The sequence below is a fragment of the Caenorhabditis remanei genome, chromosome II (assembly GCF_010183535.1).
Source record: "Caenorhabditis remanei strain PX506 chromosome II, whole genome shotgun sequence".
Classification (NCBI taxonomy): domain Eukaryota; kingdom Metazoa; phylum Nematoda; class Chromadorea; order Rhabditida; family Rhabditidae; genus Caenorhabditis; species Caenorhabditis remanei.
The window spans coordinates 12,938,338-12,960,937 of NC_071329.1; the positions used below are offsets into that span (position 1 = coordinate 12,938,338).

Sequence of the window (22,600 nt, forward strand, 5' to 3'; positions counted from 1 at the left end):
GTGCTGAACTGAAGTTTATCTGTCGATGAATTCCATGTTTCCATCTGAAAGTTTTCCATAACTGTATTGAAAGTGTTGAAACGTTTATCAGAAAAATTGGCGAATATTTTCAGTTTTGTGTTGTTTCCATCCAACCATTTTTGTACAAAACTTATCAATTCGTGTTCAGAGAGTCCGGAGTCCATCACCATCAAATTTTTCACAATTCAATCCAAGTAGTTTTGAGCCATTGAGCCAGAGGGCTGAGTGAATAAACATGTTGCTCAGGTGATAAAGTCTCTTTGAATCTTTCAACGGGTTGTTTGGTTTCATAGTTTTAGAGAAAAGTACTCGAGTTACTTGAAATGTTTCCAAAAATTCATCGAGAACTTTGGAATTCACAGATGTGTCAAACAGAGTAACATCTCTAACCGTATTCGTACACGGAAGTTCATCCATGTAATCCAAAGACAAATCGAATTGCATTTCTGGTTCAACCCGGAATACTTCACACATATGGGAATGGAGTGCAGTTGCAAATCTTTTCCGAGATGCTTGATTTTCTGATGGACACCATAATAATGCGGTCGAGTCAGCCTCGAAAATTATTCTGAAAACACAGTAGATATTATAATATACAATAGCTGCACTATAGTAAAACACCATCAAATTATCAACTCACTTGCAATGAAAATCAATATCCTTCGATTTCAACCAACTCCATTCCTCTGACACTGGACCCCAAAACTTGCTCTTCCATGTCCAGGTTAACATAGTTGTATTGTTTCTTTTGATATCTTTAACTAATGCATAACTCATTTTTCCGGGCTCTTCCAAACCGAACTCTGAATACGTTGGAGTGTGACGCATTTGTGAAACTAGATTCCGACATCTCAGTGAACAAAATGATAGAAAAAGGAGTTCAGTGGGCTCCATAAACTTCTGAATATTTTCTTGCACTAGCCATGGAAAACTGAGAAGTTTCATTCTTCTGGAAAAAATTAGCTGGAAGGGTGTAGTTCGAAATCAAGCAATGCAATAAAAAACAGAAAAAAACGAAAAAAGTTCAAGAAAAAAAAGGAAAAAGTTCAATAAAACAATCTGAGTAAAACTTCTTGCTCTTGACTCTAAATTTAGAGGAAATAAGAAATTCAAAAGAATAGTTTCTAGGCTTTTTCAATTCAATTATTATAAATTGAATTTATTAAATTCACGGTCGAGGGTTTTAAAGGCGCATCTAATTTATTGGAATCTTCGCGGAATGGTCTCGTAATTGAAAAAGATCAAATGACTTATTTTTGAGGTTGGCAGGTCTGAAATCATGTGTTCCGCTTCGAGATCATTTCGAACAAGTTAGATGCGTTTTTAAAACCCTCCGAACGCAGACCGTGAATTTTTAATATCGAACTTATTCAGTTTTCTTCAAAAAGAGTTCAGTTATCCTAAGAGACAACATCATCAGTATTCCTCAACGTCATTTCTGACAACACTGGATTTAGTAAGTCAAGAAAGAAACATTTCAAACTTGTCACTCAAATACGACGTGTGTACTTTCGAATAGATCATATTCTGGAGAACTTTGGTTCCTTTTTCATTAAAAAATATTATGAATGAAAAAGTTTATTGATATTATTCATATTCCAAGGAAAAGAAAACACGGTTAACATAATCCGCAGGTTTTCTCGCAGTCACTGAAAAATAAACTTCTGTTTCATGATTCGGTGTCGTTGAGACTTACTACTTGAAGTCAGAGAAAAAAGCATTAGTACACAAGTACTTCTTCTCGGCACAACCAGTACTCTTGTCCTGACAAGAAGGAATTGTGGTTGGAAGATCGGCTGGATCGATGCAAAGACCACACGTTTTGAGGCAGGATCTGAAAATATGCCGTTTCAAAGAAAGAATTTGAAAATCCGCGACCACTTACTCTTTGTATTCCGGGAAAACTGGATTGGTGCACAAATGCTTCTTCTTCTCACAATTTTCAGTGCCACTGTCATCCTTACAAACTATTTTGGTTGTTCTTTTGATAGGCACTGGTAGTGGTTCCTTAGTGGTATACGCGACATTTGGATCCTTGCAGAGACCACAGGTTTTCCGGCAGTAACTGAAACCAACATTTTCGAATTTTTATAGTTTCAAATGTAAAAACAACTCACAATCGAGTGTCCGAACCGAATGGGTCATCACAACTTTCCTTGTTCGCGTCACAGTATGCAGGAGTTCCTCTGTCGCTACAGTCATCTGAAAGTATAAAATACGCGTCCCACCGTTTTACAGCATTTCGAGAACTTTTTCATAAAAAGTTTAAATCGTGAACTTTTGTCTTATCTTTCTAGAGATCTAGAGCAAAGATCAAAACAACTGATAAGCGTCCATATATAAGCTCCTCTGAATCCATCAGAATCCATATCGATCCATCAATCGACTCAAACCCAGCCATGGCCCAATCCGTTCCACCAGGAGACATCCAAACCCAACCCAACGCCAAGATCGTTTTCAATGCGCCGTACGATGACAAGCACACCTACCACATCAAGGTGATCAACTCATCGGCTCGTCGTATTGGATACGGTATCAAGACAACCAACATGAAACGTCTCGGAGTCGATCCACCATGTGGAGTTCTCGACCCAAAGGAGGCTGTCCTTCTTGCCGTTTCATGCGATGCTTTCGCTTTTGGACAAGAGGTAACTAGAAGATTCTATGAGAATTCGGAATTCTAATTCTCCGTTATTTCAGGATACCAACAACGACCGTATCACCATTGAATGGACCAACACTCCAGATGGAGCTGCCAAGCAATTCCGTCGTGAATGGTTCCAGGGAGATGGTATGGTTCGTCGTAAGAACCTCCCAATCGAGTACAATCCATAAGATTTCTGTTAATAAAATCTTCAACGGTCTCATTATTTCTTTATTAATATTCTGGCGCAACAAAAGGTCGACAAAAACTTTAAATTAGCAAGAACTTACTTCCTGGGGCAGTTGTTGAACCAGAACAGAGTCCACATGTTTTCTTGCAGTAACTGAAAAAAATAACAAAATATTTTTTTTTTGAAACTATCCAAAACGATTACTATCTAGTATCAGATCCAAATGGATCATCACAGAATTCCTTGTTGTCCTGACAGTATTGCGGAGTTCCGCGATCATCGCAAGTTGCTCCGGAAGCCACAGTCACCCCGATGAGAAGGGAGAAGACTAGAAATTGATAAGAAATCATCTCGGAATGAGAATGACATTGAAACAATAGCTCTGCTTATATACTCATCTCGTGTTGCTTATCAATTCCGTTTTAATTTATTTGAAATCTTTCAAAATGACGTTTCTTTATCAGTTCCTCTTTCTTTTACTCTTGCTCCTTTGATCTTTTCACTCGACTGTATTTCTGAAGAATGTTTCAATTTCTGTTCATTGCAACATTTGCTATTCTGATTTAGCGGAAGAGTGTCTGCCTCCTGGTAAGAATCTATCCAACAGTCTGCTAGTTCTTTCTTAAATTTTATTTGAGAAACAAAATAAATGATTGAAGTCATGCAGTTACCATGAAAAAGGATATGGGCCAAAAGATGGTTCTGAATTGGACAAAACTTATATAAAACAATGGAATATCTTTTTTCGAAATTTGAAACTAAGCGGAGAGTTCTCCCGGATATTTACAAAATATCACATTGAAGACTGGGCGGAAACTAATTGTAGTAGAAAAAGAGGAACCAAGCAAGATTCGAGATAGATAACAGAAAAGTATCATGAAAACGCTGAAATCAAGATAGAAAACTTGAAAAGCCTGACAGAAAAGAAGAGAGATAGAATTAATTATGTATATGGAAGAGTGTGGTTGTAGTCCATTCGAAGTTGTTGGAGTTTTGCATGAAGTTCCTCTTCGTCCTCCACTTTACCCATTTCGATTTGATCAGTTGATGAGCTTTTTCTGAATTTTTGAGCGTTGATGATGTTATTTGTGGCAAGTTGAAATCAGTGGAAGGGAAAATCAGAATTTATTAGTATCCGAATTAGAACTGTTTGTATCAAAACTGAGATTAAAGTCTTAAGAGACGAAAATATTTCGAATTTACGTAATATAAAACTCAGCAAACCAAAAAGCTACTTGTGTTAGTAAGTGATACGTATATTTCAATCAAAATCATGTGTTGATGATTCATTACTCTTCTCCCAAAATAAAGCAAGATCTGCCGAATGGGATTGTCTTCCTCTCTTCCAAAACCACGAGTTCAAAAAGGTCATCATCTATATCCGACTTGGATATCATATTTCAAAAGTTTGCATGTTTCATGTGATGCATTTAGAGAGTAATCGAAATCAGAGTGCAAATGAAAACACAACTAAAACAAATAATGAAACTAGAAAAACCTCCTGCTAAACATCATTCGTTTCTGGCTTTGACTTCTAAATTTCAATTCTATTCCAATCGAATTCAATTGAAATCATACCTGTGTTGTCTGAGTTCCCCCTCGAATCCTCCACGGAGCTCATCGATGAGAATTGCGATGAGAGTACGCCAGGCGCGAGAGGCTTCGCGAGTCTTCTGAAGGAAATTTCAAATTTTGGAAGTTCTTTAAATCTATGTTATAACTCACTGTGACGACTTCATGAGAGCAAACGCGCTCCATTGCAATCTCCCCAAGACGTTCCCAGATGTCAGAAGAGAAGTTGCTTCCCTTTGCAAGAATTGCATGAGCTGATCCGATTCCACGGATCTTCGCGACGAACTCATTTTCGTCGTCGAGAGTTGAGAGGAGCTCATCGAAGAACCTGAATCCAAATGGGATATTCAACTGTTAGAGATAAAAAGTAACTCACTTGGTTGTCAATTTGATATGAACTTCCATCGTTGCACTGTTATCCTCATCCTTGTTGAAGGCATCGACCAACGCAGCCTTGTAGAAAATCTGTTTCACTTTCGGAGAAGCGATTTCCAGTTCGAGAAATATTTTACGGAAGCACGCGGACGCTTGAGGCTTCAGAAGACGCCACGAGAGATTGAGAGCTTGTTTTTGACTGAAAGTCAATGAAGCGATAGTTCCCAAGTTACCTGGAAAAATGAGTGGGTTGACAAGTGACTCATAGGAAGTGTTTTGCATTTTGTTTATTAGTTCCTAATTATGACTGGACTCTAGGTTTTAGATTTTAACATGAATCATTCTTGTTTCTATTACATCATCCCGTAATTAGCTGCCAATTACCATATGAGTTATTGAATCGAATATTTCCAGCACTGGATTTTCGTGAATACATTCTGAAAAAATTGAAATCGGCAAGCGAACGGAGCATGTTTTGAGATCATATTAAGATGGATTGCTATTCTTTGAAAAACAAGGAAACTTGAGATTTCTCAGCAGTATCTGTTACAGATCTTTTCTTGTTTTCTAGAGAAGATGCTCAGAATCAATAAGGGGAACTTTCTAAAAACATAAAAACACAGAGAAATGCAAAAAGTTGGAGTAACAAGACATGGTGATGTCTCCAATTGCTGCTGGCTTCTGGAGTGAAGTAAAGAGAGAAAAAAGAACGGGAAATTCGATTCATAGGAGGAATATGATCGAATTCAAAAAGAGAGGTCCTTTACGAGTAAATTAAATTTACATTTCAATGAGGACCACAACTCAAATACATCATTTTATGCAGGTAGGCGGCGACCCAGGAACAAAAAAAGGGACGAATGCTTCAAAGATGATAAAGAAGAAGAAGTTGGTTGTGGGGAAAATCTACGAAGAGAAAGAAGGAAATATATTTTGGATGGCATCATATATAGAAATGACAGGAGCATTTATCATCACTCTATTTAGCATCTATTTCGGGGGAAAAAGGATGTCTGACTGTAATGAAACCTTCCTCAGACTTCTTGAATTACACACATCACGGACAAATGGAAGAAGAACTTGGGGACGGAAAGAAGAAGAAGAGTTGTGTCATGAAATGAGGATGACTTAATAAATGCGCATAATACAAATTTATTTCCTTTCATCCGGTCGTCTTCTTCTTCGTTTTTTCTTACTTCTCAAGACAAATGAAGAAGAAAAATAGAAGACATGAAGTCGTGAAAAGCAATAGAAGAGAATGGGCTGTAGAAGGGGGAAGAGGAGAAGCTTCGAGAATAAATTAGCCTCGTTTATTTCATTTTTAACCATCAATTGATGACGAAAAATGCATTCGGGCAGAAGTGGAACACCTCGTATTATGACTCATTGAGTTTTATTAAATGTCAGATTCAACGGGTTTCTTGAATTTCGAAGCGCCTGGAAGAGTCTTCTACTCAATTTCTATGCAGCAGATCGTCTAGTTCGTTAAAAATAATACAGTTTTTCAGAATTGTTTATGAATCCTTTTTGTGAATTTGTGGAGTTTCTTAAATTTTCAAAAATGACGCATCTTCAAAAAATTTTTCTGAAAATTTTCTAAATTTCCAACACAAACAATACAAACAACATGATTGGAAATACACATACAGCACAAAAGAATTTGAAAAAAATGAGAAAAAAGTTATTTTTGGGAATCTTGAAAATGCTCACTTTTGCACTGAGAAGCTACGAAAACGCAAATAACTTTTTTCATAGAACCGTTTTGCAAAATTGTAATACAGAATTTGAAAAAGCAAAATTTCCGTTCTAGTGATATATATCTCGACCTGTAACTCCATCTCGACTCGGGACCTTCCCTTTTACTTTGTCTTTCGTCAAACGCTTTTGATATAGAAAATCATGTGAATCAAGAAGATAGTTCATGATTATTTGTCGGTGAAAAATCATAGTGGTTCTTTTTTTGATACAAGTAAATTATCTGAAATTAAAAACTGCAAAACATTTTTCGCTCAACTAGTTAACTCGCACTTGCTTGCTGATTCATATGGAATTCCAAAACTTATAAGAATGCAATGATTTTTTCGAAATGAGCGATTGTTGAAAAAATTAAAGAAATTTTCAATTCAATTTTAACTACCTGAAACTCTACTAAACTACCAACCAAAAGAGTCTAAAAATGGCAGAAGGTCATAAAACTAGAGGTCCTAACAAACTTTTGCTCTCTTGCCCATGTTTCAGCATTCTAATTAATCAGAAAAGACGTTTTTCTTTTTCCGTGAGCAAAGAAGATTCAATCTTTGTCCTTTCCAAGTTTATCATGACGTCTTCCTCTTACCTCTTCTTGTAGATTTGGACCGACTGCATCCGCGTTGAGTACCTCGACGCGCCAATCCGTTTGCTCCTGAAAGTTGGGAAGTTCTTTGATTGGAGAGGATAAGGGTTTTTTGTTGCTTTTTTAAAATTCCTGATACCTACCAGGTGAATCTTGCATCGAGTACGACCGATCATATTTAGCCATTCGTCTCATTTTGGTAAGATCCAAGTTTTTAAGATTTTTGATCTACTAATTTCTCTAATTTTCCATCGACAATACAACTTCCATTTTTGAATGTTTCAACTGAAATTATTACAAGAAATAGATGAAGATGAACTGGAAACAACAAATGATAGACTCCTAAGAACAAGAAAAAGAAGAAAAAAGCACAAAGGAAAACCTAAAAAAGCAAACTAATTACTCATCCGGCTCCAAAGGAGAAAGGTGATGAAGAGTTAGGAAAAAGGAAAAGAAAAAAGGAAATGAGAAGAGAACGGCATAAAGAAACATAACAATGGACGAGTCTTTTTTTCAAAAATTAAAGAATCGCTAATGGATTTGAAATGGTAAAAAAAGGATACTAAAATAGTAAACGAGAGATGTCTAGACTTTTCGAAAAAAAGACATTTTGAGATTTCATTCGCAATTTGTCTGATTCGAAATGTCATGAGAAGAGACTCTCTCTCTCTCTGAAAGTATATATTCAAATGATCATCAGAATCAATCCAAATCATATTTCCGGTGCGAACGAAAGGATTTCCTCTTTCCGTTTTTTCTGGAATGACGTTTCTATTCAATTTCCGATTGATAATTCCTAAACCTTTTCTGCAATAATCTTCCTTTTTTGAGATATTGCAACTTGATGCGGGAAACTCGGTGCGAAAATGTTTTCCTCCTTCTCTGAAATTCGAGGAGCAATCCGTTTCAGGGGAGTCCTGCGCTCCAATGAGTAATTGAGCGTCGGGCCGAGTTCGAATTTCAACTCAAAAAAGTGTTCAAACATTAGGAATTCTAATAAAAGGGAGAAACCAGTCAGCTGTCTGAATATGGCTGGAGAGAAAAGGGAAGAAATTTTAAATTTTTTAAAGGAACTGCTCTCCTTTTCCTGACAAATGAACTCGGGCATAGATGGGGGACTCCATGCAAATCTAATGCGATGAAATGAAAAATGACGGAAAAAAGTAGAAGAAAGAAACGAAGAAAATGAAAGAATAAAACTAGGAATGTAGTGATAAAAACGGAAACAAACGATGGATTATCCTGAGTTGTAAATCCGGATTGGGTGATTTCATAGGAGAGGATAAATGACACGAAAATATTCAATCGGCCACAAACTCATCTCCATTTTTGAGCTGTTTGACGGGATTTTGTTTCAGATTTTCCATAGTAAACAGGTATCAAATTCAGGTTTCAGGTCTTCTTTGGTTGTTTTCAAATACATTTTTTCTAGGAAGTCTAGAATTACAATAGCTCATAGAGAAGTATTACATGACTCGAAACTGGGAATGACTAAAGATTATGTTTGAGCTACAGTAGTTGGGGGATTGAGCTGGACTATTATTTATAACCATTGGGCGTTCAGATATACAGAAAAAGTGGCCGGCGGTCAGCTAAAGTGAGCAAGAAGAATACCGTAAAATCCCTAAAAGAGGGCACATTTTATTTAACGCGGTATATTTTTTTTCTCAAAGGAGATATCAAAAAGTTGGCAACAGACAAATTGGTGCTGAATACTTATACAATATTTTTTCAGTTGAAAAAAAAAGATAAATCTGAAGACAGTTGAGATATTGTGTTCCAAACTCTTGCTACTGTGGGTATCTCTATTAGAGGATTTACTTTAATTCTATAGCTATCGAAATCGGGTTATGTTATTTACTAGAAAGGACTTGAATTCAGAGGGACAAAGGAAATGAGTTGCATGACTCAAACTAGGAATGACTAGAGATTATGTCTGACCGTACAGTAATTTAAAAATTGAGTTGGACTTCAGTCTAACAAACAATAGACTACTGAAAATCAGTGGAAATTCAGTCATCACTTGTGGCTGAATTCTTTTCACTAGTTCTAATGAAAATCATCAAACTTCGCGATTGCCTTATGGTGTATACTGGTACGGTTTCCCTTCCCTTTTGTAAGTTGTCAACATTCAATGTATCTCATTTGCAGTTTTAGTTCTCGAAAACTGTGCGCCTGATTTCCAAAACGTCCAAAACATTCCAAAGATTTTCCGCTATTTCTGAATTAGCAAAGGTACAGAGACAGTAACTCTCAGACTCTTGATACTCAGATCAATTCAAATTTTCTATTTTATCACAACTCCGAAAAATATTTTTAGGACTATCCATAATTTTCTACACTTATCTCAAAAAATCTACTGCTAGTTCTCAACCCCTTACCGGTATCTCTACCTATAATTTCTATGAAACCAAATATCATGATTTATTGAACTCATTGCACTTCCTGTTTCAAAATTTAAAAGTTTGATGTCTTGATCTGAGAACAAAACACGTATTTTCTGAGATCCTATTATGTATTTTGTCTGTGAAAATGCTCGTTTTCGTGTTCTCAGATATCTTAATTACAAGCTCTTTCCACATCAACAGACACGCGATTCTATACCAAAAAGACGTCAAAAAAATAATAACAATCTAGTGAAAAACCATAAAACCCCGATTGGTTTGTCTCTCAAAAAGACAGCTTTCGATTAATAAGGAAGAGAGAAAAAAGGTGAAGAAAGGGTTTCTCTCGGATATTATTAATAGAAAACAGAAAAGAAGTAATCGAACATTTTCCGCTATTTTAACTTATTCGACTCAATAAAAAGTGAAGTGTTTCCTGTTTTTAAAAGAAGCAAACTTCAGAAAGTTACAAAAAGGAAATGTAGATCGGAAGAGAAAAAAGGAAGAAGTTCTTTTGGAAATGAACTTGGAAATGAAATCATAATTTCAGGTGAAAATGGAGAAGTCGTCATCTCGGGTGGAATCCGAATACATTCTGGAGAATACAAATAAAAAAACGAGAAGACATTCTTTTCGTTACTCATCCAAACGGATATTCAACTATCCACAACTCGATTTCTTCTGTTTTTGCTCCATGAACTTTTTCTTTTGTTTTCTCTTTTCGTTTTAAAGATCACTCACCTTTATTAGTGACACGGCACGATTGAGTCCGACGGAATTGATACGGAGAAGTCGAGAGCTCGTCCATTCTGAAAATGGTTTAGAAATAAACACGAATTTGAGATCAAGTGATGAAGAATTTCTTTTCCGAAATTGGGAGTTTGGGTAGGTATTTCTCGAGAATTTTGAATTATTCAAAAAGTGACGAGAGGGTTGATCAGCTGTTTCACTAAATGATAGGGTTTGATAACCATAAGATTTGGCTCTGAACAACAAAATGAATCAGGGGAGTAAATTGGAGAAGGGAAAGAGGAAGAGGAAGAAACAACACAAGAGACAAAACTGAATATGAAACGAGAAAATGATCTTTTCACTGAAAGAAGAGTACATACTTGGTAGAAAACGAAGGAAACAAAAAGAGAATACTCTCGAATGCATTGCCAAAAAGTTTCGGTTACCAACTACTTTCCAAGTCAACAAATTGGCTGGCAGGTAGGTTCGAAAGAAGAAAAAGAAGAAGAGAGAAAGTACAAGATATTACTCATTCTAGGATGTCTGAGAGAGGGAATTCTCGGATTTTTCAATTTTTCACACCGAAAGAAAGTTTCAAAGTCCGATGACGTGACTGGCGACGGAGTAAGGCGAAATTGTACATCTTTTCTATTCGTTGTCTCCTTTTTCTTCAGCCTTTTTCTCAAATTTCTTCTTCCGACTGATGCCGGCACGGATTTGAAGTGGTAAATAATTGAAACGATAGCGTGTTTTGCATCTCATACCAGTGTTCAGAGAAAAAGGTGACGAAAAGTTGGGAATCAAAATTTGGAATATGGAATATGGAATCAAAACTCATGAATGAAAATATCAGTTTCAGATGACCTATTTATACTAATCAGATGCGATAAAAATAGGATGGGCTCTGCAAGAAAAACACATCCGTTTTCACCACCTCCACAGGAAGTGGGGGATGCGATTTGGAAGTAATGATGAATTTGATAAGATGCTCGATTTGATTCATTCAGAAAAAGAAGAAGAAGAAGAAGAAGAGAGAAGAGAGATATTAATAATTTAGAAAATATGTGGAATCAGGTTACTTCTAGAAGAAAGAAGACAAGAGATTGACACGGTTGATGACGCAAATAGAAAGAAACAATGGAAAGAAACCAATTAGAAATTTGGGATTAACAGGGAGTTGGATTATATTGAAAAGTGGAGAAAAGGGTAATTGGATACATGGAACAGACATTGATTGAATGGACTTTTCCAAGGGAATTCTACCTTTGAGAAATAAGAAAACTGAACTATTAAAGAATTTTCTAGCAAAATCATTTTCCAAGAAAAAGCTCCAGCTCTCGAGAGTTTCACATGTTGAGCTCCTAATTCTTCTCTTTAGTTTCTCTCAAAAATTCCAGAAGAATTGGGTCTATTTTTGAAACTGAAAACTCCCTGATGGATATAAGCAATGAATCAAGAAACAATTGGTGTTCGAAAATCTTAAGAACTCACTTTTTATATACCCACGAAGACTTTGAAGATTCCATTTTGAGTTGGCTCAAATTTCGGAGCTGAGTATACGATAGATGGGATTCGGAGCCTATGCCTAACCAGAAGATTCAATAGGAAATGAAAACGAGACTCCGCCCCCAAAAAGGTCATTAAAAATAAGGGTCTTGTCACCTGGGATACACGAATTATGTCGTTACAAAAGTCGTTACAAAAGTCGTTACAAAAATTATCTTCTTTTTCGGTTTGTGTTCTACCCCTTACGTCATAAAAAAAAGGGGATGAGTGCTTTTTCGATTCAGTGTCGAAAAGGAGAAACTGATGAGAATCTATAAGATTCGTAGGTCACGAGAGACTCGAGCTGTTTGAAACGATTAAAAAACGAAAAAGAGAAGAAGAAGAAGAGAAAGGAATTTGTTGAAATCTCAAGATCACTAATATTTGACTCCTCTTAAAGAGAATAAGATGAACAAGAAAAGAGACTCATTTGGTGTCTTCTGAATGAGGAAGACATGATGAAGAGATGTCTACGACCCAGTAAAAAACTGAGAAAGATTGCAGGAAGCGGTCCCCTTTTTTTCTCGCCGATGAGGGCAACAAATACATAAATAAAGCTAATTTGAAAATCACGAGACATGGAAATAAGGGCGGCGAAGGAAATAAGTTATCAATTTGAACAGATATTTTCGAATTCAAAAAACAGAAAAATTATGTTTTCGGTGGCATGTCAAATGGAAACAGGCTGAGAGAAAAAGTTGGTAGACAACCCAGAAGACGTCGAGTGCCGTCTCAAGAAGCACTACTTTTGGCGGGAAAGAAAAAGGGAGAGAAACAAAAAACAAAGGAGTCGATGAAGCGAGTTACACGGTTGATTCGATTTGAATATGTTCTGAAAATCGTCGTGCGGAGCAGATGGTTGAGAGATGAGTGGAAGTAGATGAAGATGAAGAAGAAAGAAGAATGAAAAAGAAGAAAGAGAATATTAAGAAGAAGAGAGAAAATGTAGAAATAATTGGAAGGAAACACAGACTGAAAATATGAAGAATGCTTGGCAACAACATATAGGTAACCAAGAGATTCATGTTTTTGAAGGAAACCGTCTATTATCTGAAGAAGGAGAAGAAGGTTTCTGATCGGATTCCGAGACATTTCACAAGTTTTCTAGAAAAGCCAAAAATGTCATTAACCCTATATTTACGAAACAGACAATTCGAAGAGCACTCTGTTTTTGCACTCTTTCAAGTGGAAACTTGTGACATTCCACATAAACAAAAAATAACGAAAAAAGCTGATTTATACCTGCCAAGTTTTTCGAAGGGGAAAAACTAACTTTTAGTGCATAATTCATGTCATCGTAAAGTGTGTCAAAACATGGTTACTACTGACAGCTGCTCATAGAAAACAACACCAAGTACAGAGAACAAGACCATAAACTCACTTGAAACTTCGAAATTGCACGTGAATCCTTTTCCGTAGATCCTTTGGATCGTCGAGTTCCGAATTCTTCTGAAAATAAGAATGAAATTGAAAACGGTTGGAGAATATGAAATGACATTGAAAAAAGTGCAATAAATATATCTATTGGGATCCATCCGGATATCCAAGGACCTCCCCTTTTATTCATGAAACTAATCAAATTGGGTGACGCTTTTTCTAGACAGAAAACGTTCACATTTATGCCTTTTAAATGTTTCTGAAGCATTCTTTTATTACTTATTGCCGCCCTGGTAGCGTTATGGACAAGATTAAAATTTTTATAGTTTTTGGGATAAAATGTTATAGATGAAACTATTTTTGCTCAAAGATGAGCATTCAAAGCCTTTTAGGTCGGGGTCCTTTCTTTTATTACAATTCGACTATAAAATATTTCGACCCTCGGGGATAACGGAAACCGAGCTCCGACCAAAGTGGGCACCTTTTAGGGCTCCGTGACACTTTGCAACTCGTCATTTCGCAACTAAAAAACTCGAAAAAGTTGTTACAAAGTCGACTTTCATAATTATAAAAATACAAAAAATAATAATAGAAAAGTTCCAACAACAAAAAGAACAACTAGATCTCGAACAACCAGATAATTAGTTGGTGACGAGATATAAAAACAGAATAGTCGAACACGACGAGTAACATAACTCAACTCACCAAAGATTGCTTTGGACTCCACATTTTTGCAGCACGGGAGGCCTCTTCTCTTCTTGATTCCATTCGAGAAAAGGATAACCAAGTGAGGAAAAGAAGACGTCAACGAGCCGTGAAGACTTTCCAACTTTTGTTGTTTGGGGATGGGACAAAACAATGAAATGAGGGCGGAGGCACGGAATTAATTTTGACCTATCTATTTGCAGTTCTTCTTGATTTCTTTTTTCACCGAAATTGGTATTCAAGACACGAGATGAAAAAGAGAGAAGCGATCACAAGTTTATTCGTTGATGAGCGATCTCATCACATGAGAAAATGAGTTGGAGAAGATGACAAAGAGAACGAAAACGTTGGAAATGGGCTCACGGAAAGAGCAAGAAATGACTCATGAACCCATTACAATGATTTTTCGTTGCATAGAATAACAGGTTGGGAGTGAACTTCGAGGATGTCGTAGAGAGTGAGTTTATGACTTCAGATGACATCATAAATGATCTTCAAGGATCGTGGTTCCTCTGGAGATGATCATGACGATCTGGTACAGTATGGGCCAAAAATCTATCTTCTTTTTTTTCCTTTTTCAGTTGAAAATGCCCAACCATGGTAAAACTAATAGTCCCACAGGATAACTTTTCATGGGATCAAATAGACCAAGAGCAGAACTTCATTTTGCAATTGGCATCTTTTTTGTACGGACATTTTCTATAGAGTTATAGTAATTTCAAGTCAACAGCTCAAAAATCGCACTAAATGGGTCGATTTGAGGGAGAAATTACTTTGTCGATACGTAACATTCTAAGGAATGCGCGTACTAGAAAGTTGTCAACTACAAACATAGAGTTCTACTCTTAGTCTATTTGATCCGATAAAAATTTATTTTGTGGGACAGTTAGTCTTACTAAGACACACTCTCAAAGTTGGGCATTTTCAGCTAAAAAAAAAGGAAAAATATGATAGATTTTGGCAGGTACTGTAGTTACCTTCCGACGTCTTAAGATTTCTGCTTCAATCGCACAACCCCATGTGATCAACTGAGTTCAAACAGCACTCCGATCAATTGATTTTCTCTGTTGAATTATAGTTTGTTCCTTGCTCTCATTCAAAATGATCAACAACTAATATTATCTTATCATTCCTGACTATTACAGTAATCAAGCATGGTCTACTTCCTTGATCAGTGCTGAATGATCAGTGATGTTCGTTTTGATGTCGACTTTTTTCCCTTTTTTTAATGGTTTTACAATTTTTGCAACAACTTTTTCGATCTTCCTTTTTTTCCCTTTTCTTAATGGTTTAATGAATTTTTACTTCTCCGCAAAAATTGAAAAAGATTTTTCAACTTTTGAAAAAAATCTCTGAAAAAAATATTTTGATGATTGTGCAGTTTCTCACAGTTGTTTTATTCAAAATGTGCTTTTGAAATTGATATTATCTGAATATTAAACTGTGTTTTATAAATTTAAAATTATAAACAACTACCCCTCAATACTACAAGTAATCAGTCCCATTACCTTATCTACTAACTCGCTTGACTCCGCCCATTTGATCATTAGTGATAAAGTGTTTGCACTCCATTCATACTCTTTCTTCTGTCTGTACAATGCGTCTCTTTCTACTTCTAATAACATTATTTAATCTATCAAGCAGTCTGAACATTCTATTCTATTTTGCAGTTATTGGTCCATCTCATATTGCTTATTTGAGAACAGCAATTGGGAAACTATTAGCAAGAGGACACACGATTGTAAGTTTTTGTTTAATAGATTGAATTTTCGTTTTCCCATTTCAGGATGTTGTGTTCGCTGTCTATAATGAATTGGCAAATTTAGACTTGAGTCCAGAAGTCAGACGAGTCTATTATAACAGACATGCTGACCCTGATTATTGGAAGAAAAATGCGAATCACTTTTCGAATATGTTTGAAAAAACAAAAACGCCTCTTGGAGAGTTTGAAATATTTCATGAATCTGGGTATCAATTGTGTAGAAGTATGGGTATTCTGTACTCTTCTTCTATATAATTTCTCAACTTTCAGTTGCGATCAACGACATGGAACTTCTTGAATTTTTGAAATCAGGAAACTATGATATCGGATTCAGCAGTGATTACGATCCATGTGGCAATATTCTGATGACTGCTGCTGAAATTCCTTCGATTGGAAGTACGTCGAAAAATATTTTATTAAAAGCCAACAGTGTTTTCAGGTATAATTGCTACTCCCATCTTCTTGCCACATCTCGTTAGTGCAGGTCTTCCAACAATTGCCAGTGTTTTTGGATCTCCACTTTATCCAGAAAATGATGGTTCCCTCTACCACAAAGCATTTAATCTTCTTCGACTGACCTATTACCATTATGTGATTGCACCTGATATGGAGAGCAAATATGTAAGTAATTTGTCTAAATATCTTTATGAAATCATTATTTACGAATTCTTTTTCAGAACAAACTAATTCAACAAAGATTTGGAAATCGGTTCCCAGATGTTGCAAAAATCGAAAGAGATCTCGATATTGTGTTTGTCAATAGTCACGAATTCCTCGAAAAGCAAAGACCAATGAGTTCGAAAATCAAATATATTGGTGGGATGGCCATCAGAGAAGCAAAGAAACTTCCGGAACAATTTGAGAATCTCCTATCAGCATCTTCATCAGCATTTGTTCTATTTTCATTTGGAACACAAGTTCCAACTGTCAAAATGCCTCTTCAAATTAGGAAAAACTTTGTAGAAGCGTTCAAGAAATTTCCAAACGTGACTTTCCTCTGGAAGTATGATAACTTGGATTTGGATGCAGAGATTTTTGAAGGTTTAAAGAATATTCATCGTCTGGAATGGCTTCCACAAACCGAACTATTACGTATGTTGTTCTCTTGAGAGATTGAAATTAAAAACAAAATGTTCAGATGACGACCGTGTAAAACTATTTATAAGCCACATGGGCCTGAATTCTTATCTGGAAACTGCCACAGCCGGAAAACCTGTATTCTCTATTCCATTGTTTGCTGATCAACTCAATAATGCACAGAACGGTGACTTTTTCTGAAACCATCATTCAATGAAAATTTTTAACTTTCAGCGAAGGACAGGGAAATCGGACTTGTCGTTGATAGAGATCAACTGACAGTCAAGAACATTGAAACAACACTACGAGAACTTCTCGAGAACCCAAAATACCTTTCAAATGCTAAATCTATTTCGAAAATGATGGCTGAGAGACCTGAAAAACCAACAGATGTGTTCATCAACTGGCTGGAATTCACTGCTCACAATCCAGGACTTCATAAAGTTTTAAGAATGCCAGGATCTGATTTGAGTCCATTTTATTATTACTGCGGAGATATTTTGTTGATTTTGTTTTTGATCGTGCTTCTTGTGATGCATTTTATACTGAAACGGGTTTCAGTTATGACTACAAAAATCAAATCGGAATAAACATTTTATTCACAAAAACAAAAAAAGACTCCAAGATCACCGATCGATACCCAACTCGTTTTTGCATCTGATATTGTCGAAATTAATGAGAAATATATTGATAAATGTGTCAAATTGATCGACAATTACTGCGTATCTTCTCTCATTTATCACATTTAAAAGTAGTTTCTTAGCAGTCGTTTTCTCGTTTTCATTGATCTGAAAACTTATACAATAATATATGGAAAGAATGTAACCCTTACCTTCAAATTCATCTGGCATACTGTAATTCCATTTCTGTCTACCCTCCCGTTTCGATAAATCATATTAGGAAGTTCTTCGAATATTGAATTGAACCAAATACTGATGTAGAACTGGAAATAGTTTAATTACTCAAGGTTTGAAGACTACGAGAGAACTTCATGTTTCAAAACTTCTTTCAGAAAATATATGAGATCAAGTTGCATCACTGACTCGGAATCTGTGATTGTTTGGTCTGAAATTAGGCTTTATATAATAGTTCTAAATTTTGCAAGAGTAAACAATACTTCTAGTCTCATTTCTATTATTTGTTGGAGTATCAATCACTTCTGAATTCATCCCAATAGTCACTGGGAATACTTTTCCAACTTTCCGGAAGAAAACTTGTTTTGAGTTCGGAAATGTACCAAAAAACAAAGTTTGAGGTGATTTCTGAAAAACAAACAATTAAAAACTGTAATTATTGGGAATAAAAAGTACCTTTTTTAGTTTCGATTCAGCTTCAATGTCTTCTGAAGCACGAATAGTCAGATGTACAGCATCAGAATTATTTGAAATTGGGAAGACGTGGATTTTGGATTCACTCAGCTTCTCAATACTCAGATCCAAAAGGATTTTGCAGCTCAAACTTATTTTAGCAGTATGATTCCAGAACTAAATTTAAAAATCTTTTTTGAAACAAATAAGTATATCAGTTTTTTGAACTCACACCGTCGTTTTCAGATGAATTCTTCCATAAGCCAATACCTTCTTGAAAACAACTACTCCATTTCGCAAATTTTGTGATCTTCTTCGGACTCGTTAACTCTTTGATAGAAAAAATTACAAATATGATCAGAATTGTAGTATAGAAAACAGGTGTATTGACAGAGAGCATCTCTTTGTAAGAAGTGACCAAATGCCACGTAAAAGAAACATTCAAAGCGTTTCCAAGGGCTACGAATATACGTATTTCGCGTGGCCTCTAATAAAAATTTCGCACCAATAAAAATCAAAAGTTCACGTTTTCAAAGAAAAAAAAGCGGTTGAATTGAAAAATAATATCCGAGAACTGGAGAAGTAAGTTATTTCAACTTTCTACTAGAGAAATAGTCATGATCCGTTGGTTTCGAAACTTTGGAACTCTTTTCAGAAAACCAAGAGGCCCTGGTGTAGTGAAAAACGGTGGGGATGGCAATAATTTAAATTAATTGAAAAGTATTTCAGAGCAAACAAATCCAAACTCACAACGTGTTGAATCGGTATGCTTTCATTTGATGGGGAGGATTGGAAAAAAGTTATTTGCAGAGAGCTATAGATAGATCAGAAGAACAACGGAGTGAAGGTGGAAGTGAGAAATGGATAGTGAAGGGTGATGATATTCAACAAATTCAGTTTCAGAAGGTGGTGGCGGCGGTGGCGGAGGTCATGGTGGAGGTGGAGGTCATGGAGGGGGCCATGGAGGGGGCCATGGAGGCGGTGGTCATGGAAGCAGTGGCCATGGTGGCCATGGTGGCCATAGCAGTAGCCATGGAGGCCACGGGGGACATTCCAGCTATGGCAGCCACATAAGCCGATCGACTAGCAGCGCATCCAGTGGATACACGAGTCGTGGAAGTTCAGGTATTAGCTCCGCACAGTTCTTACAACTGCGCTCCGCCGAAACGTTCTTGAAAAATGTATTTCTTCTTTGAGTCTCTCAATTTCGCACACAATTTTCTTGGGTTTCGGTAGAGCACGGTTGTAAGAAGCGTGCAGTAGCAGTAGCCGATAACTATCGAATTCTAGTTCATCATCTTTTATTCAGCTTCTACTAATACAAATAGCTCGATGAGCAGATCCAAAGCAAGTAGAAGTGCCTCTTCTGGCCAAAGTGAGTGGAATTGCTATCAGATATTTCTATGTCAATCATTTTCAGCAACTTCTACTGCATCCAGTTCTGGAAGCATCCTTCCCACCGCCTCGACTAGATCCAGCAGATCAATTCAACCCAAATATACAACTAACTCAACGAAATCAACGAAATCGACAAAGTCAACCAACTCATCTAGCACAATCCAATCGAATACTACTAGCAGTTTATACTCACAAAAAAGTGGAAAATCCACTAAAAGTATCTATTCATTTAGAAAAAAAGTTCGAAATCAGACATGTTCCAGGTTCGAAATCCTCGACATCATCCCTTGGAAGTAAACCAATCGAGAAATCTCGTCGAGACAGTCGGAAGTCTTCTTCTCGAAATGATTCTGGTTTGTTCACACCTGAAAAAAGTGAATAGCGAGTATTTTCAGTCGCATCACGAAGACAACTGAGAAGTGTTTCGAATAAATCAAAGAGGCAATCAAACGTGTCAACTGATTCTTTGAGTACTGTATCAACAGGGAGATCTAGAGGAAGAAGTACTGCACGCAGAGATAATATCAATTCTGGTAGGAAACTTTCGATTGAAAACTGCAGTTCAACCCTTTCTGTATTTTAGTTGCCTCCCAGCGACAATCAAGAAGTCGTTCTGTATCAAGAAACAGAAGCAAAAGCAGAAGCAGAAATCGTATGTCCCATTCCCACCTTTTGTTTTTTTACATTTTTTTAGGTGTCAATCGGGTAAAATCCGAATCTCCTGGAAAATCTAGTAAGTTTTAGAATTCCGAACAAGTTTTTAATCTATTTTTTAGCGGGAGGACAACATGTGAGCAGAAAAGATGCTGCAATGAATAATGTTCTCAGTCCGACAAATGTCAGTTTTATTTAAATTTAAGATGAATCACAAGTAGAGATTTTTTCAGAGAACTAACCGATTGGATCGTAGTCATTCTGCGCATCATGAGAGAACTTATCACGAGAGACAAACGAAATCCAACGGAGTTTGGAATGAGACGTTCCCGAAAGGAACACTGATTGTAATCATTACTTTCATCATTATTCCTAATCCAAATTTGATATTCAGATGTACACCGATGCTTCATACTTGAAACGTGAGCATCGTTCTGGAATTGGAATATTTGTTGCTCCTGGTCATGAGTTGAACAGATCTCAAAGAATTCGTGGACCAATTCAAGATAATAACTTCGCAGAGTTTATTGCAGTGAAAACGGCACTGGAAAATGCTTTGAAAAACGACACGTACAGGTTTGATATCAGCTCAGAAAGCTGGAAATATATTATTTATCGTTTAGAAACCAGAAAGTTGTTATCCGAACGGATTGTTTGGGTGTGATCGAAGCAATGAAAGGAACACAAAGCACGGCGTATCCATCAGTGAAATCCGAAGTAATAAAATTGGCGAATCAATTCCCAAGAGGAGTCGAATTCCAACATGTTTATGCTCATGAAGGAGATCCAGGAAATGAATTGGTTTGTTGACTTTTTGTCTTATTTAGGACATTTCAATCTTCTTTTCAGGCGGATATGTTTGCTGGAATTGCGAGTGAGAAAAGAGATGTGTACGGTAGTGGATACAGAAGAAATCGCAGTGCTTCCAGAGGTATCGCAATACAAAATTTGTGATTTTGTTCCCAAAAAATATATATTTCAGAGAGAAATCGTCAAAGGTCAAAGTCGAATGATCCATCGATAATTCGTAGCAGAAGTCACTCAATCCAAGGAAGACTTTGAGAAAAATCGGGCAAAGTCCATTCTTCGATGTCTAGAGTGCATTATATTTTTGTCAAAAAATGAAATTGCAAAAAGAAAAGAAAACAAAAGCAAACAAAGTTTGCAAGAATTCACATGAAATTCATCTCTGTCTATTTTGAAAGTCGTGATGCAAATAGAAGATGACAAGAGATAGGAATGGAAATAAAACCAACCACGTGTCTCTGTGTCTTTTTCGGGGTTATCAAACTGTAGTCGTTTGATTTCCGGAAGGTGAAAGTGTGCACCCGTGAAAATATCGTGTGTCTCTCTTTCAGAGGAAGGTGTCAAAAATGGACACATGATTCAACTGATAACAACAAAAAGGTGAATTGATAGGAGAAAACAGGGTGATTTTTGACTTCAACTACAACATGTTCTATTTAATATACGATGGTGTGTATTGGTCTGAAAAAAACATTTTGGAGCTGGATTAATATCAAAACTACCGTAAATATTATGTTATAACGGCACCTGTGTTATAACGGGACCTCATCTATACTCAGAATTCATGAATATGATTATCCCGGTGGTTATTATTGGTTTTGATTAGAAGCAGCGTGATTAGTAACTTCTTGATCAGCAAATAGAATGTTCAAAAAAGCTTTTTTGTTTAATTTTTATGAGTTTCCGAAACCAAAAAATTTCTCTCGAAGGCAGTTGGAAAATATAACTGCATGCCGTTATAATAAAGTATTTACGGTAATTTTGGTGCGTGGTTATTCTCCGGTGTCTTAGATACTCTTCTCCTGGCAAACCAATGACACCGACTCAACGAAACAAATATTGACCATTAGTCTTCTTCCCATCTCGAAGGTCCTTTTGCTCTTCACGTGCATTGGGTCATCTATCCCATTTCTTCTTCTTCCTTGTCCACTCTTTTTCTTTTTCAGAAACTCCGCCCATTTCTGCTATACTAAAGCTGGTCCAATGAGCTTGGTCGAGACAAGACATCTCTGTTTTTACTTTGTTTTTACTTTGTTTTTCTATCGAGTCCACCCAGTTTATGTTTTTCTCATTCATTCCACTGTTCTCCCTTGTCTCTGAGTAGTCTAAATAACTTCCTATATGATCTCCGTCCCAACCACCACCCACCTATTGTATCTTTAATCAGTTCATTTTTCACCTCATGTGATTTGTATACTAGAGCTTAAAAGTTCATCATACGCAGACACGAAAAGAGGGCGCCGAAAACCAACCTCGATTTTCGAAAGTCACTTTTCTCTGTGTCTCTTCTTTCTCTCCGCTATCGAATCTTCTCGAACGTATTTCTTTTTTCTTTTCGTCCGAGCAGTCATCGTCTATTTCTCTTCCACCTGCACACTGTCTACTCACCGCCCCGTGGTATCCACGTGAACACTTCACATTTTTTCTTTGCATTGGAGGCGCCATCCCTTGCAGGTCTGACAGAAAAAAATAGATAACGGTTCGGACATTACCCCTGC

At 36.6% G+C, this 22,600-nt stretch overlaps 6 protein-coding genes and 1 pseudogene across 7 annotated transcripts; 3 read left to right on the top strand and 4 right to left on the bottom strand.

Annotated features, from left to right (window-relative positions):
- Positions 1–165: 165 nt before the first annotated feature.
- GCK72_006529 (uncharacterized protein) lies at positions 166–849 on the bottom strand (the record flags this gene model as incomplete). The annotated part of the gene is made up of 2 exons (XM_003113408.2): positions 166–589; positions 662–849. The coding sequence occupies 2 exons, from the start codon at positions 847–849 to the stop codon at positions 166–168; spliced, it is 612 nt and encodes a 203-aa protein (XP_003113456.2).
- An 867-nt stretch (positions 850–1,716) lies between these two features.
- GCK72_006530 (uncharacterized protein) lies at positions 1,717–3,205 on the bottom strand (the record flags this gene model as incomplete). The annotated part of the gene is made up of 6 exons (XM_053725669.1): positions 1,717–1,855; positions 1,907–2,086; positions 2,511–2,673; positions 2,727–2,861; positions 2,956–3,008; positions 3,060–3,205. The coding sequence occupies 6 exons, from the start codon at positions 3,203–3,205 to the stop codon at positions 1,717–1,719; spliced, it is 816 nt and encodes a 271-aa protein (XP_053589863.1).
- On the top strand, positions 2,421–2,856 carry GCK72_006531 (uncharacterized protein; the record flags this gene model as incomplete). Its single annotated transcript, XM_003113687.1, has 2 exons — positions 2,421–2,669; positions 2,722–2,856. The coding sequence occupies 2 exons, from the start codon at positions 2,421–2,423 to the stop codon at positions 2,854–2,856; spliced, it is 384 nt and encodes a 127-aa protein (XP_003113735.1).
- A 593-nt stretch (positions 3,206–3,798) lies between the features above and the next one.
- Positions 3,799–10,326, bottom strand: GCK72_006532 (uncharacterized protein; the record flags this gene model as incomplete). Its single annotated transcript, XM_053725670.1, has 7 exons — positions 3,799–3,913; positions 4,354–4,389; positions 4,434–4,528; positions 4,581–4,755; positions 4,804–5,035; positions 7,138–7,203; positions 10,260–10,326. The coding sequence occupies 7 exons, from the start codon at positions 10,324–10,326 to the stop codon at positions 3,799–3,801; spliced, it is 786 nt and encodes a 261-aa protein (XP_053589864.1).
- A 5,148-nt stretch (positions 10,327–15,474) lies between these two features.
- Positions 15,475–17,306, top strand: GCK72_006533 (uncharacterized protein; the record flags this gene model as incomplete). The annotated part of the gene is made up of 7 exons (XM_003113655.2): positions 15,475–15,618; positions 15,664–15,862; positions 15,910–16,035; positions 16,079–16,260; positions 16,317–16,731; positions 16,778–16,903; positions 16,951–17,306. 7 exons carry the CDS (start codon positions 15,475–15,477, stop codon positions 17,304–17,306), a joined length of 1,548 nt encoding a protein of 515 aa, XP_003113703.2.
- Positions 17,307–17,342: 36 nt separating this feature from the next.
- On the bottom strand, positions 17,343–22,547 carry GCK72_006534 (annotated as a pseudogene). Its single transcript has 8 exons — positions 22,355–22,547; positions 19,676–19,786; positions 18,256–18,353; positions 18,027–18,200; positions 17,834–17,978; positions 17,720–17,781; positions 17,549–17,659; positions 17,343–17,504 (listed from the first exon to the last, which is right to left on the bottom strand). Coding segments are annotated over exons 1-8 (1,056 nt in total).
- GCK72_006535 (uncharacterized protein) lies at positions 18,641–21,137 on the top strand (the record flags this gene model as incomplete). Its single annotated transcript, XM_053725671.1, has 16 exons — positions 18,641–18,710; positions 18,753–18,787; positions 18,834–18,876; positions 18,927–19,148; positions 19,333–19,398; positions 19,444–19,638; positions 19,685–19,774; positions 19,817–19,954; positions 20,005–20,073; positions 20,116–20,154; positions 20,198–20,259; positions 20,309–20,422; positions 20,470–20,651; positions 20,699–20,876; positions 20,925–21,006; positions 21,058–21,137. 16 exons carry the CDS (start codon positions 18,641–18,643, stop codon positions 21,135–21,137), a joined length of 1,665 nt encoding a protein of 554 aa, XP_053589865.1.
- Positions 22,548–22,600: the final 53 nt, after the last annotated feature.